This window comes from Rhinopithecus roxellana, chromosome 6 (assembly GCF_007565055.1).
Source record: "Rhinopithecus roxellana isolate Shanxi Qingling chromosome 6, ASM756505v1, whole genome shotgun sequence".
Taxonomy (NCBI): Eukaryota; Metazoa; Chordata; class Mammalia; order Primates; family Cercopithecidae; genus Rhinopithecus; species Rhinopithecus roxellana.
The window spans coordinates 117,632,202-117,659,021 of NC_044554.1; the positions used below are offsets into that span (position 1 = coordinate 117,632,202).

General features: G+C 37.5%; 1 protein-coding gene across 9 annotated transcripts in view; it reads left to right on the forward strand.

Moving 5' to 3' along the window:
* The window catches only part of ADAM22 (ADAM metallopeptidase domain 22), a 253,989-nt gene that overhangs the window by 102,508 nt on the left and 124,661 nt on the right, over nt 1-26,820 (forward strand). For all 9 annotated transcript variants that reach the window (XM_030933154.1, XM_010370658.2, XM_010370659.2 and 6 more), the window contains one exon: nt 25,592-25,658. In XM_030933154.1, coding sequence (XP_030789014.1) covers nt 25,592-25,658 — 67 coding nt within the window. The remainder of the gene's footprint in view (nt 1-25,591; nt 25,659-26,820) is intronic.

Genomic DNA, 26,820 nt, shown 5'->3' on the forward strand with positions numbered 1-26,820 from the left:
AGCCAAGAGTTCGAGACCAACTTGGGCAACATAGCAAGACTCCATCTCTACTAAAATAAATAAATAAATAAATAGGCATTATAGTTTGCATGCCTGTAGTCCCAGCTACTCAAAAACTGAGGCAGTAGGATCACTTGAACCCAGGAGTTTGAGACTGCAGTGAGCCATGATTGTACTACTGCACTGCACTCCAGCCTGGGTGTCAGAGTGAGACCCTGTCTCAAAAAAACAAAAAAAGGAATTAAAAGAATTATACCAGAGAAAATGCCCAGAGTTGGTTTTAGCGATTTCAGGATAACTCAAAAAAAAGAAACTAAGTAAAAAAGATTATTGAATGGTTTGTCATCACTGAAGTGAGAGCTAGAAAAGACCTTAACTTATCTGATTTTTCTTTGAAAAGAATGTGGCTTTGATTTGCATTTCTCTGATGGCCAGTGATGATGAGCATTTTTTCATGTGTCTGTTGGCTGCATAAATGTCTTCTTTTGAGAAGTGTCTGTTCATATCCTTTGCCCACTTTTTGATGGGGTTGTTTGATTTTTTTCCTTATAAATTTAAGTTCTTTGTAGATTCTGGATATTAGCCCTTTGTCAGATGGGTGATTGCAAAAATTTTCTCCCCTTCTGTAGGTTGCCTGTTCACTCTGATGGTAGTTTCTTCTGCTGTGCAGAAGCTCTTTAGTTTAATTAGATCCCATTTGTCAATTTTGGCTTTTGTTGCCATTGCTTTTGGTGTTTTAGACATGAAGTCCTTGCCCATGCCTGTGTCCTGAATGGTATTACCTAGGTTTTCTTCTAGGGTTTTTATGGTTTTAGGTCTGACATTTAAGTCTTTCATCCATCTTGAATGGCGATCATTAAAAAATCAGGAAACAACAGGTTCTGGAGAGGATGTGGAGAAATAGCAACACTTTTACACTGTTTGTGGGACTGTAAACTAGTTCCACCATTGTGGAAGACAGTGTGGTGATTCCTCAAGGATCTAGAACTAGAAATACCATTTGACCCAGCCATCCCATTACTGGGTATATACCCAAAGGATTATAAATCATGCTGCTATAAAGACACATGCACACATATGTTTATTGCGTCACTATTCACAATAGCAAAGACTTGGAACCAACCCAAATGTCCATCAATGATAGACTGGATTAAGAAAATGTGGCACATATATACCATGGAATACTATGCAGCCATATAAAAGGATGAGTTCCTGTCCTTTGTAGGGACATGGATGAAGCTGGAAGTGATCATTCTGAGCTAACTATGGCAAGGCCAAAAAAACTAAACACCGCATGTTCTCACTCACAGGTGGAAATTGAACAATGAGAACGCTTGGATACAGGCCCACACACCAGGGCCTGCCATGGGGTAGGGGGAGGGGAGAGGGATAGCATTAGGAGATACACCTAATGTAAATGACGAGTTAATGGGTGCAGCACACCAACATGGCACATGTGTACATGTGTAACAAACCTGCACGTTGTGCACATGTACCCTAGAACTTAAAGTATAATAAAATAAAAATAAAAATAAAAATAATGTGGCTTTCCAATAGTTTGTTTTTTGTTATTTCTTAACAAGGTTTATAGAGTCTTGGCCTTTGACTTAGCCTTTTTATATTATCATTTCGTATTGACTATTGAAAGGGTCTTATGGTACTAGACCCATTGTACCCAATGAGTATGAGTTATGAGATGAGGTTGCTATTTTGTTCTTTTTATTTTGGTAAAATTAGTTTTTGGATTTTTACCTTTGCCTTTCAACAGGACATCATTCAATATCCCTCCAAATTCAGAATGTGGGTTTAGGCTGTGTTTAACTTGCCAGACTGCTTAAAGCTGTTTGCTAATTGAATTTATCCAAATATATAATTTGTTCCATCTTTGATGTGTTTGTTTCACTCATCAGTCACCATGGGCCATTTACTGCCCACTACTTGGGGTGTTCCTACTATCCACTTCACTTTGTAAACATTGGAAGATAGTTGAATACCGTGAAGAAAATAAAGACCTCAGGCTTTAGCAGTTAAAAAAAATTCCCGGCTGGGCATGGTGACTCACGCCTATAATCTCAGCATTTTGGAAGGCCGAGGTGGGCGGATCACGAGGTCAGGAGATCGAGACCATCCTGGCTAACACAGTGAAACCCTGTCTCTACTAAAAATAAAAAAAATTAGCCGGGCGTGGTGGCGGGTACCTGTAGATCCAGCTACAGGAGAGTGGTGTGAACCCGGGAGGCAAAGCTTGCAGTGAGCGGAGATCATGCCACTGCACTCCAACTTGGGTGACAGAGCAAAACTCCATCTCAAAAAAAAAAAAAATCCTAGATGCTGCTATTTGATTAGATTATCAGATTTTGCATAATTTTGGAATCTTTAGCAAACATACCTAAAATCTCAGTACACAGTACACATATCACAAAATTTGTGAAAATTTTTGCCTGTTTTTCCAAACAGATTGAAGCTGCATGTGATAGTTTCCTTGTTTATCTCTACTGTTCCTTCCACACACCATGTGACATTTATTTTCTTTATGGTTGACTGAGAAAAAAAGTTAACTTTCCCATGTTCTTCCCTGGTCAGCTATCCTGTTTGCCTTAACTTTTGTTGCTCTTCATTTGTGTTGGTACTTTCAGGGCTTTTTCACTAAACACTGTCTCTCTTCAAATACCTTCTCAGCTGCCATCATTCATGTTGAATCTTTCTTCAGTTAAAAAAGTTCAACGTGGACTTTTGTGTTTTACTTCATTGTTAAATGTATATTATGGGCTGGGTGCGGTGGCTCATGCCTGTAATCCCAGCACTTTGGGAGGCCGAGATGGGCGGATCACCTGAGGTTGGGAGTTCGAGACCAATGTGGAGAAACCCTTTCTTTACTAAAAATACAAAATTGGCCGGGCCTGGTGGCACATGCTTATAATCCCAGCTACTAGGGAGGCTGAGGCAGGAGAATCGCTTGAACCTGGGAGGCAGAGGTTGCAGTGAGCCGAGACTGTGCCATTGCACTCCAGCCTGGGCAACAAGAGTGAAACTCCATCTCAAAAGAAAAAAAAAATGTATATTATTGGTTAAATGTGGTTTTTTTTTTTTTTGAAAAGATGATATGGGTATAGGTATAGAATTTTTAAAAGCTTGCTTTACATCTCTGTCCTCCAGTTATCCAGTTCCTCCTTTCAGCAGTATCTATTATTGCATTTATTGTCAGTGTCCTTCCTGAGGGAGCCCTTGTATTCATGTGTTCATGTATATGTGAACACACATAGACACACACACTTACAGACACACACATAATTGTATTTTTTGTACGCAGATGTTGGCATATTAGGTACATCCTTCTGATATCTCTTACTAAAAGCCAAGAGTTGGAGACCAGCTTGGGTAACATAGCAAGACACCCTCTCCACTAAAAAAAAAAAAAAATTTAGCTGGGCGTCATAGTATGCATACCTGTAGTCCCAACTACTTGGGAGGCTGAGGTGGGAGGGTCACTTGAGCCTGAGAGTTTGAGGCTGCAGCAAGCCATGATTATACCACTGCACTCTAGCCAGGGGAACAGAGGAAGAATCTCTCTCTCAAGATCATCATCATCATCATCATCAAAAGAGTTCAAGAGAAGAGGAAATGCTCAGAGGCATTCTTAGAGATTTCAGGATAACTCAAAAAAAAAAAAAAAAAGTAAGTAAAAAAGATATCCTCACTTAGCAAAATGTCTTAGAGATAATTCCATACTAATACATATAGAAATGTTTCATTCTTTTCAAGGGCCACATAGTGTATACCATTTGATGGATTTACCATAATTTACTAAATATTCCTCTGTTGAGGCTCATTAAGTTTGTTTACAGTTTTTTATTATTACAAATGGTGCTGTGGGTTGGGCACGGTGGCTCATGCCTGTAATCCCAGTACTTTGGGACGCCAAGGCGGGCGGATCACCTGAAGTCAGGAGTTCAAGACCAGCCTGGCCAACATGGCAAAACCACATCTCTACTAAAAATACCAAAAATCAGCTCGGCGTGGTGGCATGCTACTTGGGAGGCTGAGGCAGGAGAATCACTTGAACCCGGGAAGTGAAGGTTGTGGTGAGCCGAGATCATGCCACCGCACTGCAGCCTGAGCAACAGAGCAAGACTCTGTCTCAAAAACATAAAACAAAAAACAAGTGGTGCTGTGATGACATGTACACATGTTTTTATATGTGTATTATAGTACACATATAGGATTATATCTGTAAGATAAATTCCAGAAATGAAATTGCTGAGTCAAAGGGAATACACAATTGATATTCTCACCAGAAACATATGAAAGTTCCTTTCTCACACCCTGTTTCCATCACATGCAACATTGCTCTAGCTGTTTTTGACTTCCCTGTAGAGCCTTGAGGTGATGTTCTCCCATACTTCTCTCAGTTTTTCTGTTGTTATTATATTATTAGAAAGCTCTGCCTATTATGTGCCTGTCCCACCACAGCTCCCTCCATCCCTTCAGTCTCTTTTCCTTCAAAACTCAGGTCTATCATGCATTCATCTTAGAAACATCTTTGCTCCATAATCACCATTCCGTTCCCTTCCCCTAGAACTTTCCAGGCCTGGTTAGGTGCCCTCCTCTGTGTGTGTGTGTGTGTGTGTGTGTGTGTGTGTGTGTGTGTGTGTGTGTGGTTCCTCTGCACACACGGTCGGTTTCTCCTGCACACTTCTATTATGGTACACATCACTGTGAATTGTGTTCGTGGGTTCTTTGTACATTCTTTCACCGTTTTCACCTCTTTGTCCAAAACGTTTTTTCTATGTCAACATGTAGTAGAGGCTCAGTAAATATGTTTTTGGATGAGATAACTTAAATCCATGTCAGAATTTTAGAATTAGATAGGGCCTTAGTGATCATTTTATATGTTTACTTTATTAGTGAAAAGTGGAGTTTTAAATTTTAATGTTTTAAATTCAAAATTCAACAATTCATTGTTTTAAATTTCTTTAAAAAAAACAAAAAACAAACTAATTAATGTCAGTAGTTTTTTACTTGCCCGTGACTCTTTTTTCCCTGAGTTCAAATCAATACCCCAGTATTACAGTCCTTAATGTACAGGATTTTTATAATGGAACATGCTGCTGTTTCTTCAAACTCAACATATATCTCATATATATATATATATATACCTCTTTCGTTTCTTCCCATTTTCCTTCTTGCTCAACTATCCTTTGTTCTCAGGACCTTGCTCCCTAGACCTGCCCAAGTTTGGAAAAACTGAGAGGGAAGGAAACTGAAAGCAAAGAATCACTGTTCTGGCCGGGTGCGGTGGCTCATGTCTGTAATCCCAGCATTTCAGGAGGCCAAGGTGACAGGGTTTCTTGGGGTCAGGAATTAGAGATCAGCCTGGGTGACGGAACTAGAACTCCTCTCAAAAAAAAAAAAAAAATCACTTTTTTTTTTTTTTTTTTTTTTTTTGCTGGTGAACCTGTGAAAAGCACTGTGCCTTGCCTGTGAAGGCCAAGTGATGCTCTTAGTGCTCCTGTCCCCGTTTCCTTTAGGAACGATTTGGGTCTGTAGAGCAGACAGATTCTCATAATCTCTATTCACATTGATCTAGGGCAGAGAGGAAAAGAAGAGAGAGTCTTCACTGTTTACAAACTTTAAAAATATTAACTGCACCTAGTTGAGAAATGTGGACCACGATCCTTCTCCATAGAGTGGGTAAGAATCCAGGAAAGTTATGCCAATGCCAGTTTCCCTACCTGAAGTCCAGTCACTCGAGGGAGAGGCCCCCTAACACATGTTTCATAATGCTTTTCATTTTTTTATGTGCTCTTTTAATTGTACATACCTTTTTTATGTGTTTTGGTATTCATCTCGACATCTTTTGGTTATCTCTCCTTGAATTGTGGTAACCAAGTTTTCTTAGTCTCCAACCCCTATCATGACAAATGTTTTACTTGTTATTTTGGATTGCCAGTCATCACCCAAGACTTTTACAGCTGTGATACCATTACTCATGGCTCAGGAATCTGCACAAAAGAAAAACCTCAGATTATTCTCAGGCATTTTGGGAAATATTCTGTTAGTCCTGTGCAATACCTAGTTCCTGCTTCCATTTAATTTCATTGCAATTTAAAAAATATTTATGGAGTCCCTATTAACTCATAGTTTTGGATTTCTTGGTACATCTGCATAGAATATTTATAGGTTCTTTTTTCTTCTTTATCCTCTTTACTTCATAGACAAGGACAATGCTTAATTTTTATTAAAATATTCCCCACAGATGCCTAATTCATTTAATACTGAAATCTAAAATTAGAGCAAAATGTTGAGAGTCATGAGAAGAATATGTCAGTGATGTAGATATATCTTGGATTCTTTTCACTAGGTTGCTTCTATAGAGACTATTTTGTTTCAGGATCTCCTCTATTGCTCAGTAGCTTAACATGAAGCCTTAGCATTATGCATTGATTTCTCTTTTATAAAAGCATAATTTGAAATTTATGGCTGAAAAGCAGCGATGAAGACACTGTTTTTCATTTTGCTGGGCTGTTGGCTGAATTTAGATTGAGGAATACAATGGTTCATCAGATAATTGTGAAAAGAGGTGCCACATCCAAAGGCCTCAGATAATCAATCCTCTGTGTCTGGCATATAGACATTCACAATTGATAATATATATGATGTTTTCTCCTTTTCCATCTCATCTTCTTTTGCATATTTTCAGATGCTGCAAAAAATTTAGTAATTTTCCACAAGAAAATTCACTCCTAAAAGGTTGTCCTAGAAACAATTTTGTAAAATCTAGCAATAGAACTTTACAATTTTACAAAGAATAGGAAAGCAAAGCATATTTAACTTTTATGTTTGCAGTTTTGATATGATTATTAGCTCTTAAAATATAGAAACTAACTCAAGTTAGATCATCGTGTCAAGGTCTTGATTTGTTTTCTTTCCATTTATTTATTTAAGCCAGTTTTAGGAGTGATTATGAGGCAATGAGAATTTTTAACAGGCCTTTCAAAACTTATACATCCAAGTGAGTTATCCCTTTAAAGTTGTTGCCCTAGGATGACATTGTATTTATTACAATAAAAAGCTGTATTGCTCACACCATTGTTAGATTGGGGGTAGGGCAGGTAGGATTTGCTTTCAAAGTCTACAGCACATTTTTGAATCTTTTTTTTCTTAAGACAGGGTCTCACTATGTTGTCCAGGCTTGTTTTGAACTCCTGGGCTCAAGCAATCCTCCTGTATTGGCCTCCCAAAGTTCTGGGATTACAGGCATGAGCCACCATGCCTGGCCACATTTTTGAATCTTTGTAGTGATGGAATAACATCAATAGGGATATACTTGAGTTTTGGAAGTAGCCAACAGCTCTTCAGAATCATCTTTTCACTAGTTTAAGTGATTAGCCTAATTATTTGTTAATCACAAAAATATGGTTAGGAATTAATGAGACTGTTTCTTGTGTGTCACATACATTGTCTCTGAAGGTAATTCCAAAAGATAAACTTTAATTAAGTTTTGAACTATGGCAGCATCATTGGCATAAATGAAGAAGATCTCAAGATGACAGTTTTAAAAATGACGACTCTCATCTGACTATTTAGTTCTGTTATAATAAGGAAAAAAGCCCATTCAATTATGTATAGTAGCATTCTGGTATTGTGAAAACACAAAGACATTTTAGTGGAATAAAAATAAAATAGTTTGTCTAGGTGTGATTACTACTAGCTCATCAAAAGTAATTGTAAGTTGGCTGATATTTGCTGGAAATGGCCCTTGGAATTGAAAGCTAGGTCAGGAAATGACAGCTAATAGAATAGACTGAAATGCGAGAGAGTGGAAAGGTCACCTTTTAAGGACTTACTGCTGGAGTCTTGAGATAAATGGTGAGACATAATTTTCTACTCTTTGGTGCCTGTTTCATGCCCCCATTACTTAAATTTCCCTGGCTCAGGTTTAATCCAGTAATTTTCCATCATAACGATTATATGCTCGTTGTAGAAAAATAAACATTTAAAAACGACCCACATATTTCTGGCTAGGTATAGCAGATTGAACTCTTGCATATATCTTTGCTCTGTTATAATGATAGTGAGGGTATAATAAACTAACAAGAATAAAACAGATGAGAGACATCAGTAACATTGTGGAAGATGTAAGAAGAAGGGACAAGTGGTAACTGTCTTACCAGAGTGGAAAAAGCTGACTTCTGATTTCAACAAGAAGTAGAACTTGGGAAAAGTTCTAGAAATAGAGGTGATGAGATACCTCAGAAAACTGGGTGGTGTGGATCTGAGAAGAGAAGGTTATCTTATTTTTGTAAGATATTAAACTCTAAAACTGTTTTAAAATGGGAAACCTGACAGTCATAGTTTTGTTTTATTTTGTTTCACATCTATAAACATATGGAAGAAAAGAGAAGTGCCAAGTCTACTCTTTTGGCCTAATGGTTATTTATGCTTTATAGCAAACAGAGATGTCTGTTTAAATATTCTTAATAGGATAACAGATTATTAAGGAAACAAACAGAATTACAGACTTTTTAGAAGTTATACTTACCTTCATGGGACATAACAACACATTTTCATGTCTGAATTATGGGAAAGGGTCTATTGTTGGAAATAACGTTCACAAAGACTGTTCTGTGACATAGTACTTGCTTTCCTGATGATCTAAAAGAAAGGATGTTTTCTTTTCATCTTGATGGCCTTCCTTTCACCAGCAGTTGGAAGGGCCTGTAAGTGTTAAAGCTAACTATTGCAATTCCACTAGGTAGAAGAAAAAAAAGCAGGCTTGAAAAGCATAAAGCTTATAATGTGGAAATGAAAATGTCAGAAAGAGAATTTTAATCAGTGGAATATAGAACATAGAGTGTGTTGCCTCTAGTGTTTGAATTTTCCTAAGGAGCAGTTAGAAGCCCAGCTCAGTTCCAGCAAGCAGGGATATGCTTCTTCCTTTCCTGGCAGGAGTAGGAGGTTCTCTTTCTGGAGAAACAACCCACGTTTCTGGATGGGGGGCATAGTCAGCTGAGGGCAAGTGATATACTGAAAACAAGAGGGTGTACTGATTTCTACACGTTGAATCACAGATCCTTAGTTCCCATCCCCCAGGTGGCTCTCTGAACATTGACACAAAGTTTATGCTGTCCAACCAGGAGATTGGAGGCTCACTCTCTGGGCAAAGTGATTAATCCATGGTAAAGAATCTATGGATGCTGACATTTGGGATCCTTCTAATGGAACGTCTGCCTCTCTCTAGAGATGCCCACCCATCCACAACCCTGCTGTTCTTCACAGAGCTTCCAGGGATGTTGTAGTGCTTCACTCTCAACAACAGTGGAGAGCCAACGTCTGCCTCTCTCTAGAGATGCCCACCCATCCACAACCCTGCTGTTCTTCACAGAGCTTCCAGGGATGTTGTAGTGCTTCACTCTCAACAACAGTGGAGAGCCAAGGTTAGATCAGCTGTCTAACCAAAAAGAAAGAGAGCAGAGAAACAAATGAATTCAGTTGAAACAATGAAAAATTAGGGAACAGAAGAAAATCTTTAAAAGCTCAAAGCTATAATAATATATAGGCCTACCTTGGAGAGACTGAGAGTTCAATTCCAGACTACCTCAATACAGCAAGTATCACAATAAAGCGAGTCACATAAATTTTATGGTTTCCCAGCTCATTATAAAAGTTATGTTCAGACACCTGTACTCATATTTTCAATGAAGCACTACTCATAATAGCAAAATCATAGACTCAACCTAGGTGCTGATCGATGGTGGATCAGATTTAAAATATGGCATATGTACACCACAGAATACTATGCAGCCTTAAAAAGAATGAAATCATGTCTTTTGCAGGAACGTTAATACAGCTGAAGGCCATTGTCTTAAGTGAATTAGTGCAGAAACAAAAAACCAAACATTACATATTCTTACTTATAAGTGAGAGCTAAACACTGGGTACACATGGACATAATGATGGAAACAATAGACACTGAGGACTCCAAAAGGGGAGAAAGGGATGGGGACAAATGTTGAAAAACGACTCACTGGGTACTGTATTCACTATTTGGTTGAGGGGTTCATTAAAAGCCAAACCTCATAACTATGCAATCCATGTAACAAATCTACACATGCACCCCCTGAATCTAAAAAAAAAAAAAAAAAGCCCAATACTGTGTTTACACTATATTGTAGTCTAGTAACTGTGCAACGGCTAAAAAGAATGTATATACCCTAATTAAAAAATACTTTATTGCTAAAAATGCTAATGATCATCTTAGACTTCAGCAGATTGTAATATTTTTGCCACTAGAGGGTCTTGCTTCAGTGTTGATGGCTGCTGACTGATCAGAATAGTGGTTGCTGAAGGTTGGGGTATTTGTGGCAATTTCTTAAAATAACAGTTAAGTTTGCTGTATTGATTACTTTCACAAAAGATTTCTCTGTAGCATGAGATGCTGTTTGATAGCAATTTACCCATAGTAGAGCTTCTTTCAGATTTGGACTTAATCCTCTAGAACTCTACCACTGCTTTATCAGCTGAGTTTATATTATTCTAAATCTTTGTTGTTATTTCAACAATGTTCACAGCATTTTCACCAGGAGTAGATTATGCCTTAAAAATGCACTTTTTTTTTTGGCTGGGTGTGGTGGCTCATGCCTGTAATCCCAGCACTTTGGGAGGCCGAGGAGGGCGGATCATGAGGTCAGGAGATCAAGACCATCCTGGCTAACGGTGATATCCCGTCTCTACTGAAAATAAAAAAAATAGCTAGGTGTGGTGGCAGGCGCCTGTAGTCTCAGCTACTCAGGAGGCCGAGGCAGGAGAATGGCATGAACCCAGGAGGCGGAGCTTGCAGTGAGCCGATATTGAGCCACTGCACTCCAGCCTGGGGGATAGAGCGAGACTCTGTCTCAAAAAAATAAAAATAAAATAAAATACACTTTTTTTTTGCTTATCCATAAGAAGTGACTCAGCCAGGTGCAGTGGTTCATGCCTGTAATCCCAGCACTTTGGGAGGCTGAGGAGGGCAAATCACTTGAGGTCAGGAATCGCGATCAGTCTGGCCAACATGGTGAAACCCTGTCTCTACTAAAAATACAAAACTTAGCCTGGTGTGGTGGGTGGCAGGCACCTGTAATCCCATCTACTCAGGAGGCTGAGGCAGGAGAATCACTTGGACCCAGGAGGCAAAGGTTGCAGTGAGCCGAGATTGCACCACTAAAAAAAAAAAAAAAAAAAGGCGACTCCTCATCCATTCAGATCTGATCATGAGATTGTAGCATTCAGTGTAGACATCTTCAGACTACATTTCTAATTCTAGTTATCTTGCTATTTCTACCACATCTGTGGAACTTCCTCCACTGAAGTCTTTGACTGTAAGCCATCCATGATGGTCAAACTCATCTTCCAGACTCATATTTGTGTTGATATTTTGACTTCCTCTTATGAATCATGGATGTTCTTAATGGCATCTAGATAGGGTGAAGGTTTTCAATTTACTTTGCCCAAATCCATCAGAGGAATCACTATCTATGGCAGCAATAGCCTTACAAAATGTATTTCTTAAATAATAAGACTTGAAGTTGAAATTACTTCTTGATTTATGGGCTGCAAAATGTATGTGATGTTAGTATGAAAACAACAGTAATCTCCTTGTACATCTCCATCAGAACTCTTAGGTGACTAGGTGCATTGTCAATGAATAGTAATATTTTGAAAGAAATATTTTTTCCTGAGCAGTAGGTCTCAATGATGGGCTGAAAATATTCAGTAAACCACATTGTCAAAAGATATGCTGTCATCCAGGCTTTGTTGTTGCATTTATGGAGCACAGGCAGAGTAGATTTACGATAATTCCTAAGGGCCTTAGGATTCTCAGAATGGTGAGTATTGGCTTAAAGTCATCAGCTGCATTAGCCCTAAACAGAAGAGTCAGCCTTTCTCTTTCGTTCTCTCTTTCTCTCTCTCTCTCTTTTTTTTTTTTTTTCTGAGGCAGAATCTCAGTTTGTGGCCCAGGCTGGAGTACAGTGACACAATCACAGCTCACTGCAGCCTAAACTTCCTGGGCTGAAGCGATCAATCCGCCTAACCTCCCAAATAGCTTGGACTACAGGCATGTACCACCACACCTGGGTACTTTTTAAAATTTTTTGTAGAGACAGGGTCCTGCTGTGTTGACCAGGCTGTTCTCAAACTCCTGAGCTCAAGCCATCCTCTTGCTTCGGTCTCCTGAAGTGCTGGAATTACGGTCATGAGCCATTGCACCTGACCCCTTCTTCTGAAGCTTTGAAACCAGGTACTGACTTCTCTCTGACTAGGAAAGTCCTAGATGACATCTTCCAACAAAAGGCTGTTTTGTCTATGTTGAAACTCTGTTGTGTGCTATAGCCGCCTTCTCTATGTTGAAACTCTTACCTAGATCTTCTAGATAAATTGTGGCAGCTTCTCCATCAGCACTTGCTGCTTTACCTTGTACTTTTATATTGTGGAGACTGCTTCCTTCTTTAAACCTCATAAAGCAGCCTCTGCTAGCGTCAGACATTTCGTCTGCAACTTCCTCATGTCTCTCAGCCTTCATGTAGTTAAAGAGAGTTAGGGCCTTATTCTGGGTTAGGTTTTGGCTTAAGGGAATATGTGGCTGGGTTGATCTTCTATCTAGACCACTAAAACTTTCTTCATATCAGCAATAAGGCTGTTTTGCTTTTTTTTTTTTTTTTTTTTATCATTCATGTGTTCATTATAGCAGCACTTTTAATTTCCTTCAAGAACTTTTCCTTTGCATTCACAACTTGGCTGTTTGGCATAAGAGGTTTGGTTTTTGACTTATCTTGGCTTTCAACATGCCTTCCTCACTAAGCTTAATTGTGTTTGGCTTTTGATTTAAAGTAAGAGACATGCAACTGCTTCTTTTCTTGGACACTTAGAAGCCAATGTAGTGTTATTAATTGACCTAATTTCCATATTGTTTTGTCTCAGGGCATAGGGATGCCTGAGGAGAGGGGGAGAGATGGGGGAATGGCCAATGAATTGAGCAGTGAGAACACACACAACATTTATTAAGTTCACTCTCTTATATGGGTTTGATTAATTGTGCCCTCAAACAATTATAATAGTAACATCAAAGGTCACTGATTACAGATCACCATAACAGATAAATTAATGAAAAGTTTTAAATATTGTGAGTTACCAAAATGTGACACAGACACAAAATGAGCTTATGCTGTTGGAAAATGGCACTGATAGACTTGCTTGGTGCCGGAGTTACAAACATTCAATTTGTAAAACAACAATAGCAACAACAAGAACAAAAATACAGTATCTGTGAAGCACAATAAAGCAAAGCACAATAGAACAAGGTATGCCTGTGTTCAAAGAGATAACTACTGCATTTATGAAACAAGAAAATCATACTTAAAAATTCAGAGGAAAACACCTAGAAAAACTAGTAGAAACAATAACAAGCAGTAGACGTTTGAATAATATAGTTGAAAAAAAAAGTTCTCCCAGGAAACAGGACAAAAGATGAAGAAGTGGAATATAGGAGAGACAAGATAAAAACTTAGAGGATCATTCACCATGGTAGTGATATTAAGAAAAGAAAATTTAGAGGATCATTCAGGAGACTAAGCATCTGACTGGTAGGAGTCCCAGAAAGACACTAAAGAAAGGACACAGAGGAAATTATCAAAGAAATATTTTAAGAAAATTTTTCATAACTGAAGTATAGGAATTTCTAGATTAAAAGTGCCCATTGAATGCCCAGGACAGTGAATGAAAGAAGACCCGCATGAAGACATACAATTTTGATGTTTTAGAATGGTGGAGATAAAAGAGAAGATCAGAAAGGCTTCCATACAGGAAAAAAAAGGTCACATTGGAAAGATCAGAATCAGAATAGCATCAGACTTCTTACTAGCCATACTAGGAGACAGTGGAACATTGTTGCGTAAGTTCTGCAGGATTTCTGTACTTACAAATCCAAACCATCAATCAAAGGTGAGTTCTCAGAAAATATATGTGCAAGATTTAAAGTAAATTAACATGATGCATTCTTTATTTGGAAGGCATTGGAGACTGAGCTCCACCAAAATAAAAGGGAGAAGATCAAGAAAATGTGAGATATGGGAAACAGTTTACAATGAAGTTCTGAAGCCAAGGGAATTCCCAGGATCATAGGTTCTAGGATTATGGCTGTACAACAGGCCTGGGGTGCAGTTAGTCCAGATGTGAGCAGGAGGATGGAAGGCCACAGGAGGGATGTAGCCAAAAAAAATTGGAATTAATATATTACCTAATGTATTTGCCCATATCAAAGGCTTTACAGTTATGTAGAAAAGTTTAGGGCTGATGTAGCTACATATGTAGAAAACTAGACAAATGAAAATAGAAGAAAATTATGGGAGGAATAAAGATACAGGTTGGGGTTGGGTTTAGTGGTCAAGAGAATGAGCTCTGTAGTCAGGCTGTCTGAATTTACTTACTACCACTAACTGCATACTCTTGAGTAAATTACCTTTCTGTCCTTCAGTTTCCTCATCTATATGGAGATATTAATCATACCTACCACTTTAGTCTACTCCTGCTTCTGTAGCAAAGTACCACAGATTGAGTAATTTATAAATCATAGAATTTTTTTTCTCACAGTTCTGGGGCCTGGGAAGTTCAGGATCAAGGCACTGGCCGATTCAGTGTCTGGTAAGAGGTCATTCACTGCTTCCAAGGTGATGCCTTGGTGCTGTGTCCTCCAGAGGTGACAAATGCTTTGTCTTCACCTGGCAGACAGGATGGAAGGGCAAAGGGGACTAACTTTCTAAAGATTTTATAAAGGCACTAATCTGTTCTATGAGGTAAGAGCTTTCATGACCCAATAACCTCCCAAAGGCCTCACCTCTTAATATCATCCCCTTGAGGGTTAAGTTCCAATGTAAAAACTTTGGAAGGATGCCTCCATTCAAACCACAGCACCTACTTAGCGTGTTGTTGTGTGGATCAGATGCGCTAATACAGGCAAAACCATTAGATCAGTAGAAATAGTACTAGTAATCATAGTAATAGTAGTAGTAGTGGTAGCTGTGGTAATAGTAGTAGGTGCTCAAATATGTTAACTATTATTTCTATTGCTATTATTTTTAAAACTGAAAAATAATTAAGATGTTTAATACTTTTCTTGAGAAATTTTGTGATAAGTACCCAGAAGAAACTATCTAAAATGGTAAACCAAAACCAAAACATTTTTAATGACCTATAGTGCCACCCCCAAAGGTGAAATTTTTAAACATGTGAGTGTATTTTTCCCTGTGCATTGTTTTATTTATATAATTGTTATATTCTCTCTATATAATTTTGTGTTCTGCTTTTGTTTTTTAACATAAAAGAACCATATTACCTGTTAATACAAACTCTAATTAAAGAGTTTTTGTTTACTTCATTATTTTCCACTAAATGTGTGGAAAATATTTTATTTAACCAATTATCTATTTTTATATATTTAGTTTGCTTTGTGAATAACATTGGGTGATGGCTTTCTAAAATACATTTCAAAATTTAATTTTCTTATTAGAAACAATACATGTTTATTATAGACATTTTAAGGTGTCAAAATAAGATCAGTAAAATTAATGTAACAGTAATTAACTACCTAGAGAGAAGCACTGCTAGCATCTTTGTAATGTATGCTTCTTGTCTTCTTTCTTGACAATATATATTTTTATTTGTTTTGCAAAATGTAGAACTTTTCTTGTAGATGTTATGACCACCTTTTGATATCTTCTATGGCATGTTAGTGTCAGCAGAGTATTTAATTGTAAATTTTGGGATCTTATTTTTTAAATTGCTGTAAAATTTTTCAGTGTTTCACAATGATAGTGTATTGAAAATATTTACAGCTAAAAATCTCTTTTAAAATTATTCAAAATTATTCCTTAAATTCTTAGAAACAGAATTCCAGGTTCAAAAGGTTTACATTTAATATGTATTGTCAAATTTCCCTCCATGAAAATTCTACAAAACTCTGTGCTCACAGCCTTGTCAACACTAGGTTTTCTGATATTATTTTTTTAATTCCATAAAATATCTCCTATATTTAGAGTTATTTTCTTCATTAGATTCTTAGGTACAAAGAATATTAGAAGTTTAAGACTTTTACTGTTTCGAAAAATTGCTTTATCAAGAGGACAGTATTTGACTATCATTAACAGTGGATAATAATGTCTATTACTCTGTGTTCTTACTAATGATGGGATTGTTATATTCTTCACATGGATGATAAGCGAAGTGTTGATAGGTTAATAGAATAGATCTTAAGCCTTGCCGTATTCCAGGCAAGATAGCATCGTGGCTCAAACCAGGGTGGTAGCAATGGAAATGTTCTTATGCTGGAAATTTTTTGGAAAACACTATTGACAAAATTTTCAATATTTTGTCATATGATCACATATGATCAGTTGCATATGTGATTTGTAAGAGAGATTAAAGAGTCAATGATCACTCTATGATTTTTGGCCAGGGTAATTGGAAAATTTAAGTTGCCATTTAAGAAGCTGGGAAGATTATAGGAGAATCATGTTGGTCAAGCAATATCAGGAGCCCAAGTTTGGACATGTTAAGTGTGATGCTTATTTAATAAGTAAGAGAGAGATATATATATATATATATATAGAGAGAGAGAGAGAGAGAGAGAGTTGGATATATGATTCCAGTGTTCAGAGGAGAAGTCTAAGCTGGAGATATAAAACCAAGAGACATCGGCATGTAATTGTTAATTAAGAGAAAACATTAGATGAAATCACCGAGGAAGAGAGGGTCAGAAGAAAAGAGGAGGATCAAGTACTGATCCCTGGGGGTATTCCAATATTTAGGAACTGTAGTGATGAGAAGAAACCGGCAAAGGAGACAGAAGCAGCAGCAGCAAGAGAAAGGAGAAAAACCAGGACTGTGTGGTTCCTGGTAGGAAGCTGAAGGAAATATTTCCAAGAGGAGGGGTGATCAGCTATGTCAAATGCTGCTTATACATCAAGTAAGATTAAGACTGAGAATTAACTGTTAGATTTAACGATATAGAGGTAGCTAATTAGTGACCGTGAAAGTACAGGTTTGGTGAAGTGGTGTGGTGAAAACCAGGTTAGATGGGATCTGATTTTCAAGTGATTAATATTATAAAAATATTATAAGAATTAGAATCTTTAAGGAATATAATTTATTTGAACTATGCCCAATAATTCATCTTTTTTTTAAGTGCTCAAAATCTCCATTTCTAGGGTACTCATAAGAAGTCTAAGTAAATTTGAAGTAAGTCTGGCAATTTTATCCTTAAAAAACTACAAAACATTAGTCCTTTACTTGGATGTAATGAAGAGGAACATGTCTCCCTCTGTTGATTATTTGCAATAAGATTCACCAGGGTCTCATTTTAATTGCCTTGGTGTAGTATGTTCCCTGGTACCTTGGCTTTTAAAGTGGTATTGAGCTACAATGATCAGATATGCCAACAGGCCGTTATATGTTAATAGAATTTTACTAGCATATTTGTAGACTGTTAATTTGATTAAACTTCCATGTCTTAATAACTTTTCTTTATAGCAGAATAAACCTAGGAGATTCTGATTTGGTAGGTCTGAGGGAGTCTAGGTATTTTTTTTTTTTTTTTAATCTGATTCTGCTGCAAAGCTAGGCTTGGAAAACTTTGCTTTACTAGGAACAGGATTCTATAAATAAGAGCTAACATTCATGATAGTGCCAGGCTCAACTTCTACTTAATCACATTGTTAGTGCCCTAGTCCTAGCATACACATTTAAAGCTCCCTGAGAATTTGCATCAGATTGTGACTTCCTCAATAGAATGTAACAAAAATAGCCTCACCTTTAGACACAAGGGTACACAGAATATTTCTTTTATGTGCATAAGCAAAATCGGAATTATATTTACAAATTCAAAAAGTAATAAAGTGAAACTTTCATCCAAAAATCAGATATTGAATAAACTTTTAATTCCCTTTTGTAGTTTCCTTTTAATTTAGTTTAAACAACATAAACGTTTTAAATACCACTCATTACATGCTGAGGGTATAGATAACTGTTTTGGCACTTTAAAAAAAGCCGAGGAATGGATGGTTAATTCTCAGTGATATTTATTCATTTTCTATAGTGAGGATTCTCTAGTATATCAAAAGGATCTGGAGGGTTGGTATATGGCTAGAGAAAGTAAGAAAATAAAGAAGGTGAAATGGAGGTGTTGGGGAGGGATTCATAGAATGGAGAGAATGGGAAGAATATTTTCTTTAAAAAACCTTTCTAAGCTCATAATTTCTTATTCCTCTTAAATGAAATAATGAAATTTGGATCCTTAAAGCTTCCATGTTTCCAGTTCTGTTCTTCTGGAGAGCGTTTCATAGTTTAAAGACCTTATGAAGTCTTTGATTTTTGATGGTGACCCATGATCTGTGGGCTTTTCTTATTTTCACTGGTTGGATTATAACTTATGATTCTTTTATATTGTCCAAAGTAAGTTACATTTAATATTTCGTGACTGCTGTAAGGAAACCATAATAATTTGGGGCAGCATAACAATCATTGAATGTTAGAATAAGAAGGCGTAGTCAGCTTGTTACAGTATATTATAATCTTTATGGTGTATATTGTTTTGCACAATTCTGTAGGTCAGCTGGGCAGATATGCTTTATGTAGTGTCAGCTGGGATACTATTATATCTGGAAGATGCAGACTTGCCTCAATCACATGGTTGGAAATTGTTGTCAGTGTTGGCTTGGAATTCACTGGGTCTGTCAGCTAGGGACATGATTCTCTTCCACATGGTCTTTTTATGTGGTTGCTTGGGCTTCCTGACAGCATGGTGGCTGGATTCAAAGGAGAATTCTACATGCATGAAAATGGAATCTGCAGATCTCAGATGTTACACAGAGCTGTAGTTTGAATGTTTGTCACCTCTAAATCTCATGTTGAAATTTAATTGCCATTGTAACAGTGTGAAGAGGTGGGACCTTTTAAAGGTGATTGATTAGGCCATGAAGGCTGGCTGCACTCACAGTCCTGGGATTGGTGCCTTATAGAAGGGCAAGTTTGATTTCCTCTTGCTTCTGTGTGTGCTCTCCCTCTCTGTCTCTGGCTCGCTCTCACCCTCTTTTGCCTTGCCTTACCTTCCCTCCCTCCTCCTCCCTCTCCCTACCTCTTTCCCTGTCTTCTCCCTGTCTCCTTCCTCCCTTCCTTTCTCTTCTTTCCCCTTCCTTCTCTCTCCTTCTTCTTTCCCTCTTCCCTTCTCTACTTCTACCATATGGTGACACAGCAAAAGGGCCCTCACAAGTTGCTGGCACCTTGATATTGGACTTCCCAGCCTCTGGAACTGTGAGCCAATATATTTCTGTCCATTATATATTACCTAGTCTGTGATGTTCTGTTACAGCAGCACAAAATGGACTAAGACACACAATATCACTTCTGTCTCATATTTTTCACAGGGCCAGCTCACATTCAAGGGGAGAAGAAATGATTTCCATTTTGCCATTAGAAGAAGTGACAATTTGTAGCCTTCTTTAATCAACCAGTTTGTCCTTTGGCCACACATTATTTGTGTTTATCACATATGCAGAATGCATTACATTCCTCCAGAGACCCCTGAAAAATCTTCTTCCATTATAGTATCAAGCTCGAATGCAAGGTTCAGGTTATCATCTGAATCAGGTCCAGGTGTAGATAGGTCTGCTTAGGTGAGGTAGCCCAGGTGTAGACCCTTGAACCAAAAAGATAACCTAAAATACAGAGTAGATAGGGGCAGGGTGACTGCAGTAGACACTCCTGTTCAAAAAGTGGGATATAGCAGCTTAGCAGTCACTGGTCCACTGAGTTTCTGATATTGAATCAGGTATGTCACTGGTTTTTCCTGCTTTGGCAGAAGGGAATCTATGTTGATTAAGGCTCTGCTTTGCTTCCTGGGAGCAGTCCTTTGCGGTTCTTGGGTTCACCCTCTGAGTCAACTATTTTTTTTTTTTTTTTTAAGAAATGTGCTGGGCTTATGCTAACTATCTTTCTAGGTCTGTTTCCTGGCTATAAAAAGTTTGAACTGACTGTCCATTTTGGTCCAAGCTGGTGTGGTTCTAGTGATATAATTCTCTTGAGAACTTCATAGGTTTCATGTGAATCTCATTGTCATTTACCCCATTAGACAAATCCACATCCACAGATCTTTTTGAGATAGGCCCCTCTCTACTGTGAGTTAAGATGCTGTGGGACAATGCCCTGAAGATTCATACTAACCTTTTTGTTTAGGTAAGAATGTATATGAGAACCTACGAGATTCTTAGAAGCTCTTTTGTCTAGCTGAGGCCTTTAATAGTCTTCGAAACTCTTTTACATAGATGATTTGGTCAAGGCGAAACAGCCTTTAGTCTTTCTGAGTTTTAACAAAGCGTTTTAAAACTACACCCTTGACTTACTCTTGACCTTGAGGTTACATCTTATTGGCAGCACCTTGGATTACATCTTTGCTCTGAGGCTGTTTCTTTGAAAATCTATTGCACATTCAAGTTTCTTTGTTCATTTGTTTGCTTCTTATGCAAGCATCACTTCAGAAGCACATGATTTTGTTTTTTTTTTTTTCTGTTACTGGTTATGTTAACTGTGATCACTTGGTTAAGGGAATGTCTCCAGTTGTTTTTTTTTTTCACATCAAGTTGTTGCTAGGATACATTTTGAACATAGAATTGAATGTCTGGATTTGACTGAGAGAGTTATGCATTAGACATGTTGAATTTGAGATGCCTATTTGACATCCTAGTAGAGACTGGTTCAGGAGCAGGGGTGCTGGTAGTTGGAAAGATGAGGTAGTCCTGTTTTCATTTTTTCAGTGAATACAGAAGTGAGGTTATCTGAAGAGAGTAATAATGAGGGAGCACATTGGAGATGTTGAGGAGAGAGATTTAGAAGGGTCTTCTCAGAGTAAATTGACCGGAAAAGTGTAGTGGACTTAAGGGCAGTGTTGTGATGCGGGACCATTTGACAACTGTGATCCTAAACCAGCCTATGAACATTCAAGATGTTCTGCTTCTTGGAGTCAGACTTTGACTAGTAGAAGGAATTTTACTGTGATTGAGGTTTGGTCAAGCAGTACAGTGGAAAAAGGTGCAAATTAGTTTAGAGTGTGTGCAGGGAGGTAATTTATCAGCACAGATCATGGAATATAAACTGGATTAAGTAGACAAGAAGGAGGTGAGGAGAGTGAAAAAGTGGTTCAATGGTTTTAAGTCCCAAAACAGTGAGAGAGAGTTCTAGAGAAAGATGAATAGATATGACATGGTGAATAGGGTATGTGAATGATTGAAATCAGGATTTGAGATGCATTTCATCTGTGTTCTGGTTTAATACCATACCAGCTTTATGAAGTGGTGTTTTTTTTTTTTTTTTTTTTTTTTGCTGTCTCCATTTTAAACAGAAGCAAGTTATGTTGATCAAGATTAAGCAACTTGGCCAAGGGTACACAGTTAGTAAATGGCAGAGCTTGGATGGAAAATTGAAATATTTGTTTTTGTTTTTAACTCCCAAACCTTTGTATAATACTATACCAGCTGTCTTTGATTCATGACAGTTGCCCACTAGACAAAGGATAATCATTATTATGACTGAAAATGTTTACATTATATTTGTTTTGCTTTTTTAGGCTTATTATGGCATGCAAATGAAAAAAGGCCTCAGAAAACATTTCTGATTTTATAAGCATCTACTTACTTCCTTTAGAGAATGAATGGCCTTTAGAAATTGGTTGAAAATGATTTTTACTTTTTCAAAGTTCACAAACAAGCATTCATGCTTAATAAACAAGCATTATTAAGCTATTAGCATGGAGTGAATTCTACCTGACCCATTTACATTAATGTAAAATTTCCTTTATGTTAAGGAGGTCTTCCATTTTCCTACACTTAAAATGATTTAAGTAGATCCCTATATAATGATAAATGATGATGTTCTAAGAAAAATAAGGTAATTTGATTATCTCTACTTCAGGAAGCTTCAAGAAAATTTACTTAGGTTCTAACTTTAGTAGAGGGAAAAGTGAAACTTTAAGTTTAAGGTTTCTCACCCTAATCATTAAAATAACAATACTTAGCCGACTTTCACAATATGCAAACAGACAAAACCAAATTGCATGAGCTGTTTTTGGTTTAAAATTACATGGAGCACTTTCCAGCAATACTTGTATATAGAGGCTTGATTGAAATAGCTGCATAATTCCTCAGCAGAGGGCTTTTCTTTGTTGTAATTACATTCATGCAGTGACTCATATTCTCTTAATGCCTAGATTTTATAATTCAAAGGGAAGTGTTCCCTTGAAATTTGAAAACCTGGAGGACTCAAAAGTTGTTTTAAAATTTTTTTGTTATTATTACTTCTACTATTCCTATACCACAGCTAGTATTCCTCTGAGGAGAATTTGACCTAGGTGATTTTGATTTCACTCATGCTGGCTCCAGTACTGGGGTTTGACTCGTGTGACAGTGATAGAGCAAGGATCCCAAAGATGTCTAGCACAGGGATAGGGTGTTCTGCATTCAGGGACTTCAGCAGTGGGGATTTGGGGCTTTCACTCTGGTATTCACCGCCATACAGCTCAGTTTCTTTTAAATGTCAGCTTACCTTTGACTTCTGTTTCTCTTTCCTTCATCAGCTGAATGATTTTTTTCTGAATTGACAAGTTCAGATTCCCAGGAGAGGGCACCTTGCTGGCTCTGCTGATATACATGCCTCTGTATGATAATGTTTCCCTCCTACTTCTGGGGAAGTTTTTAAGACTGATAGCAAGGTTGGAGGACAGTCCTTTGCAAACACCTGGCTAGTATCTCTCCTGTTTTGGGTAACAGGGTGTGATGCGGATGCTGGAGCAATGACCAGTTTTGCCTGAGGCAGGTCTTTCCCTTGTAATTTCACATTTTTGTTATAAGCCCTTGGAAATTTGTGAAATATATAATATACTCATGAAGACAAAAAAAAAAAAAAGACAATTTTCAGTTGGATGTACATCAGGTACTTTCTTCACCACTCTCCTTTCCACCAATATTGTTCAGTTCTCTGTAAAGAATCATGATGGTCAAGGGAGGCCTGGCAGGAGAATCTTGATTGTTCACAGACAAATGTTCTTGTCAAAGGATTGGTTTAGGAGTGGCCATATAATGTAATTCTGGCAAAAGATACTTGAGAAGATGAATGCTAAGAGCTATTTTTGAAAGGGCTTGTTCACTTTTAAAAATAAATACAAGGCTTTTTTCTTTTTTTAATCTTGGAATAATGTAGTTTTTATAAGATACTGAGAATTGCAGCCATCACGTCAGGGTCATGAGAGGAGCCAGTTAAGAGAGTCCCAGCTACCATGCCGATGGCAGAGCAGAAAGTTGTAAACACCCCTCATCTCATTAATGGCACTGAGCCACCACATGAACCAACCCTGGAATTGCCCTGATATCAGGTGGGAAGATTACTTTGATGCAATTGTAGCCTCCAAGTATGCTACAAGGTGAGCTATGCTAGAAGTGAGGGAACCAAAAGCTCCCACAGACTAAATTCCAGTCCTCAAATCACATAATTCACTACATTAATTTAAAGTGCACAGTGAGTGGCAAGAGGAAAGATTATTTGGTTGGCATACCTGGGTTAGGGGCAAGTAGGGTAGAGGGACCATGCCAGCTAATCCTGGGGTACATAGTGTTCATGTTCATACATCTGCATATGCCTTCCCCACTGATGTTGTGGTTACAAGGACCAGAGTTGAGGTTTGGGCAAGCCTCAAAGATAGCAGTTGTCCCAAGCTAATAACACCTGCTCAAGTGTCTGAGAGATACTGGGACAAGTATGCCTAGTCAGTGGCTGTGGGTTGCCAGTTAGCTTCACAAACAGTCATGAGTTCTGTTGTGTTTATTGGACAGATAACATATAGGGCAGGAAAGAGTATCAGCAGTTGTTGTTAACCAGGGTGATTTTTGTCCCCCAGTGTCCATTTAGCAATGTCTGGAGACATTTTTGATTGTCATGACTGGTATATGTAAGAGATGCTACCGGCATCTATTAGGTAGAATCCAGGGATGCTAAGTGTGCTATAGTGAACAAGACAGCCTTTCAAGACAAAGAATTATCTGGCCCAAAGTATCAGTTGTGTCGAAGCTGAGAAACCCCCTCATGAATATTAAGTGAATATGTATATTTAGTGTATCCTGGATATTTAGTGCCTCTTATGTATTTAATATATCATGAACATTTATTATTCATATGCTTCAAGAGTAATTGACATTTCTTGATCTTGCAGCCCTTTCTGTCAATGTGTAACACATACACAGTCGTCTTCTTAATACTTTATACATCTGTGAATTCTGCTCATGTCTTACTAGCAAAATTTGTACTTAAAATATCTTAAAATGGTTTGCCTATATTTTATAAACCTCAAATTTATTTATCAAATAGAACTAAATATCCTCAAAAGCAAATTTACATTATACTAGTCCTGGAATTTCAAAGAGGAAATAAGGTGATAAATGTCCTCATTGTTTAATATACTTTTTGTTGTGTTTTCAATAGCTTGTAGCTGAGAGCATGCTAGCTGATTTTCACATAAAGTCATTAAGAACATCTATTCTAAAGATAAATGAAGCATTGACTTAGACTATAATTACAAGTTTCCTAAATAGTAATATAAGCATCAGATAGTACAAGATTATGGTGCCTGCATTAATGTAATGCTTGTTTGATCGTTCTGTTTACATTTAAAGCGATTATAGGCATGGTGCTTATGATGAACCTCTGTGCTCAAAAATGCACATTTTGAAATGATTGGAACAGTTTTTGTTTGATGATCTTCAGTTCACTTAAGGACTTTTTGGCTCAATGTCTATTAATAGAGCAACACTGGAAATTTATAGCTTCATGCATTTTTAAAAATTTATTAATGATAGTTTATTTATATTTTAGTACTTTAAAAGATTAAAGATATTTTATGGAAGTTGTGTCTTGAGACCCCTCCATTAAAAGGGAAAGTTTTTCACATATACGAAATTAAAGAGAAGCATATTTAAGATTATAGAAACATGTAAATATTGTTGTTTAGGATAGATTTCAAAAAAGAATTATTTTCAAATGTTGATAGTATATATTCCATTTCATTTCTTTTAACTTTCTTTGCCTTTTTTTACTTTTGTGATGGAAACTAACATTTTGTCGGATGAAAATACCACATATAACACATAAAGAAATGGTAAGGCATAATATACAATTAAAACTGTTTGATAAAAAGTTAAAGTAAAAAATTAAGAACAATATGTCTTAAAAACAATGATGTGCTTACAGTAGTTTCCTGAAATTACTGGCTGGTTCAGCAGAATCAGCTGTGCTCAGCAATGGAGTGACAGGTGGTGTAGGCAGTTCATCCTCACATCCTTTTAGAAATACTGGGTGTGTGTGTGAGAGAGAGAGAGAGAGAGAGAAAGAGAGAGACCTATAAAGTGTTGATTTGGGGGGGTTTAAAGAATTATTAAAGCCGGTATGTGTAAACTTGATCCTGATTTTCATGTTTTACATTTTTGGGATCCTGTTTAATCATCATTTATTTTTGTTGTTGCAGTGATTTGCTGTCCTCTGAATACGTAGAGAGACACATTGAACATGGAGGCAAGACTGTGGAAGTTAAAGTAAGTGAAATTTTCCTACTTGTGGGGAAATTTATTGAGAATCTTTTAATACTACTGATTATGATTTTAATTTTCAATGATATTTCTAATGTACAGTTTTGAGGGTTTAAAAAATACTTTATAATCTAAAGTTTTATCACCCACTTTGGAAAAATGAAACTTTACTTTCAGTTATCAGAAAAAGAATTTTTAGGGTACTGTAGGAATTATTAGACTTAGGTTTTATAGGATTGCTATACCTGCAACTACTAGGTTGGTGCAAAAGTTCTTGTGGTTTTTGTCGTTATTTTTAATGGCAAAAACCCCAATGACTTTTTTTTTTTTTTTTTGAGACAAAGTCTCACTCTTGTCTCCCAGCTGGAGTGCAATGGCGTGATCTCGGCTCACTGCAACCTCTGCCTCCCGGGTTCAAGTGATTCTCCTGCTTCGGTCTCCCAAGTAGCTGGGATTACAGGTGCCTGCCACCATACCCGGCTAATTTTTGTTTTTTTAGTAGAGAGGGGGTTTCACCATGTTGGCCAGGCTGGTCTCGAACTCAGGCGATCCACCCACCTCGGCCTCCCAAAGTACTGGAATTACAGGCGTGAGCCACCGTGCCTAGGAAACCCCAGTGACTTTTATGCCAACCTATAGTTCTTTCTTGGATTATGTCACTGAAGATAGTTTTTGAAATTTGCCTTTAGGGTTACCACTGAGAACCAAGAGGTGAAAACTTGGGTCCAGGGTAGGTGTTTGCCTTTGCATTCAGTTGTGAAACATTCCCACCCCCGCCGCCCCCTAACCTGGCCCCACCCCACACCACCCCACACCTCCACCAGTAAAATGTAAAATTGTTAGATCTACAGGAGATCAAGGAGTTGAAAATACCTGGAGACAGAAATCTCAGGATACTGGTTATGACAGGTAAACTGTGAAAATATTAACACAAAAATAAAAGCCTCCACCAGCTAGAGGCATAAGAATGTGGGGTTTTCCCCCCAGATCTGCAGATGGTGTAATCTGAGAGCATATGAAAACAAAAGCCACCCAAGTGTAGGGCTTCCTTCTGCTCAATGTTGAGTATAGTGACTTTTGGCCAAGTGTTTATTTTCTTCTGCATAGTGTTCAGACTATCTACTCTACTTTATCTGAATTATAACCCACTTGTTCATATTCATTTCCT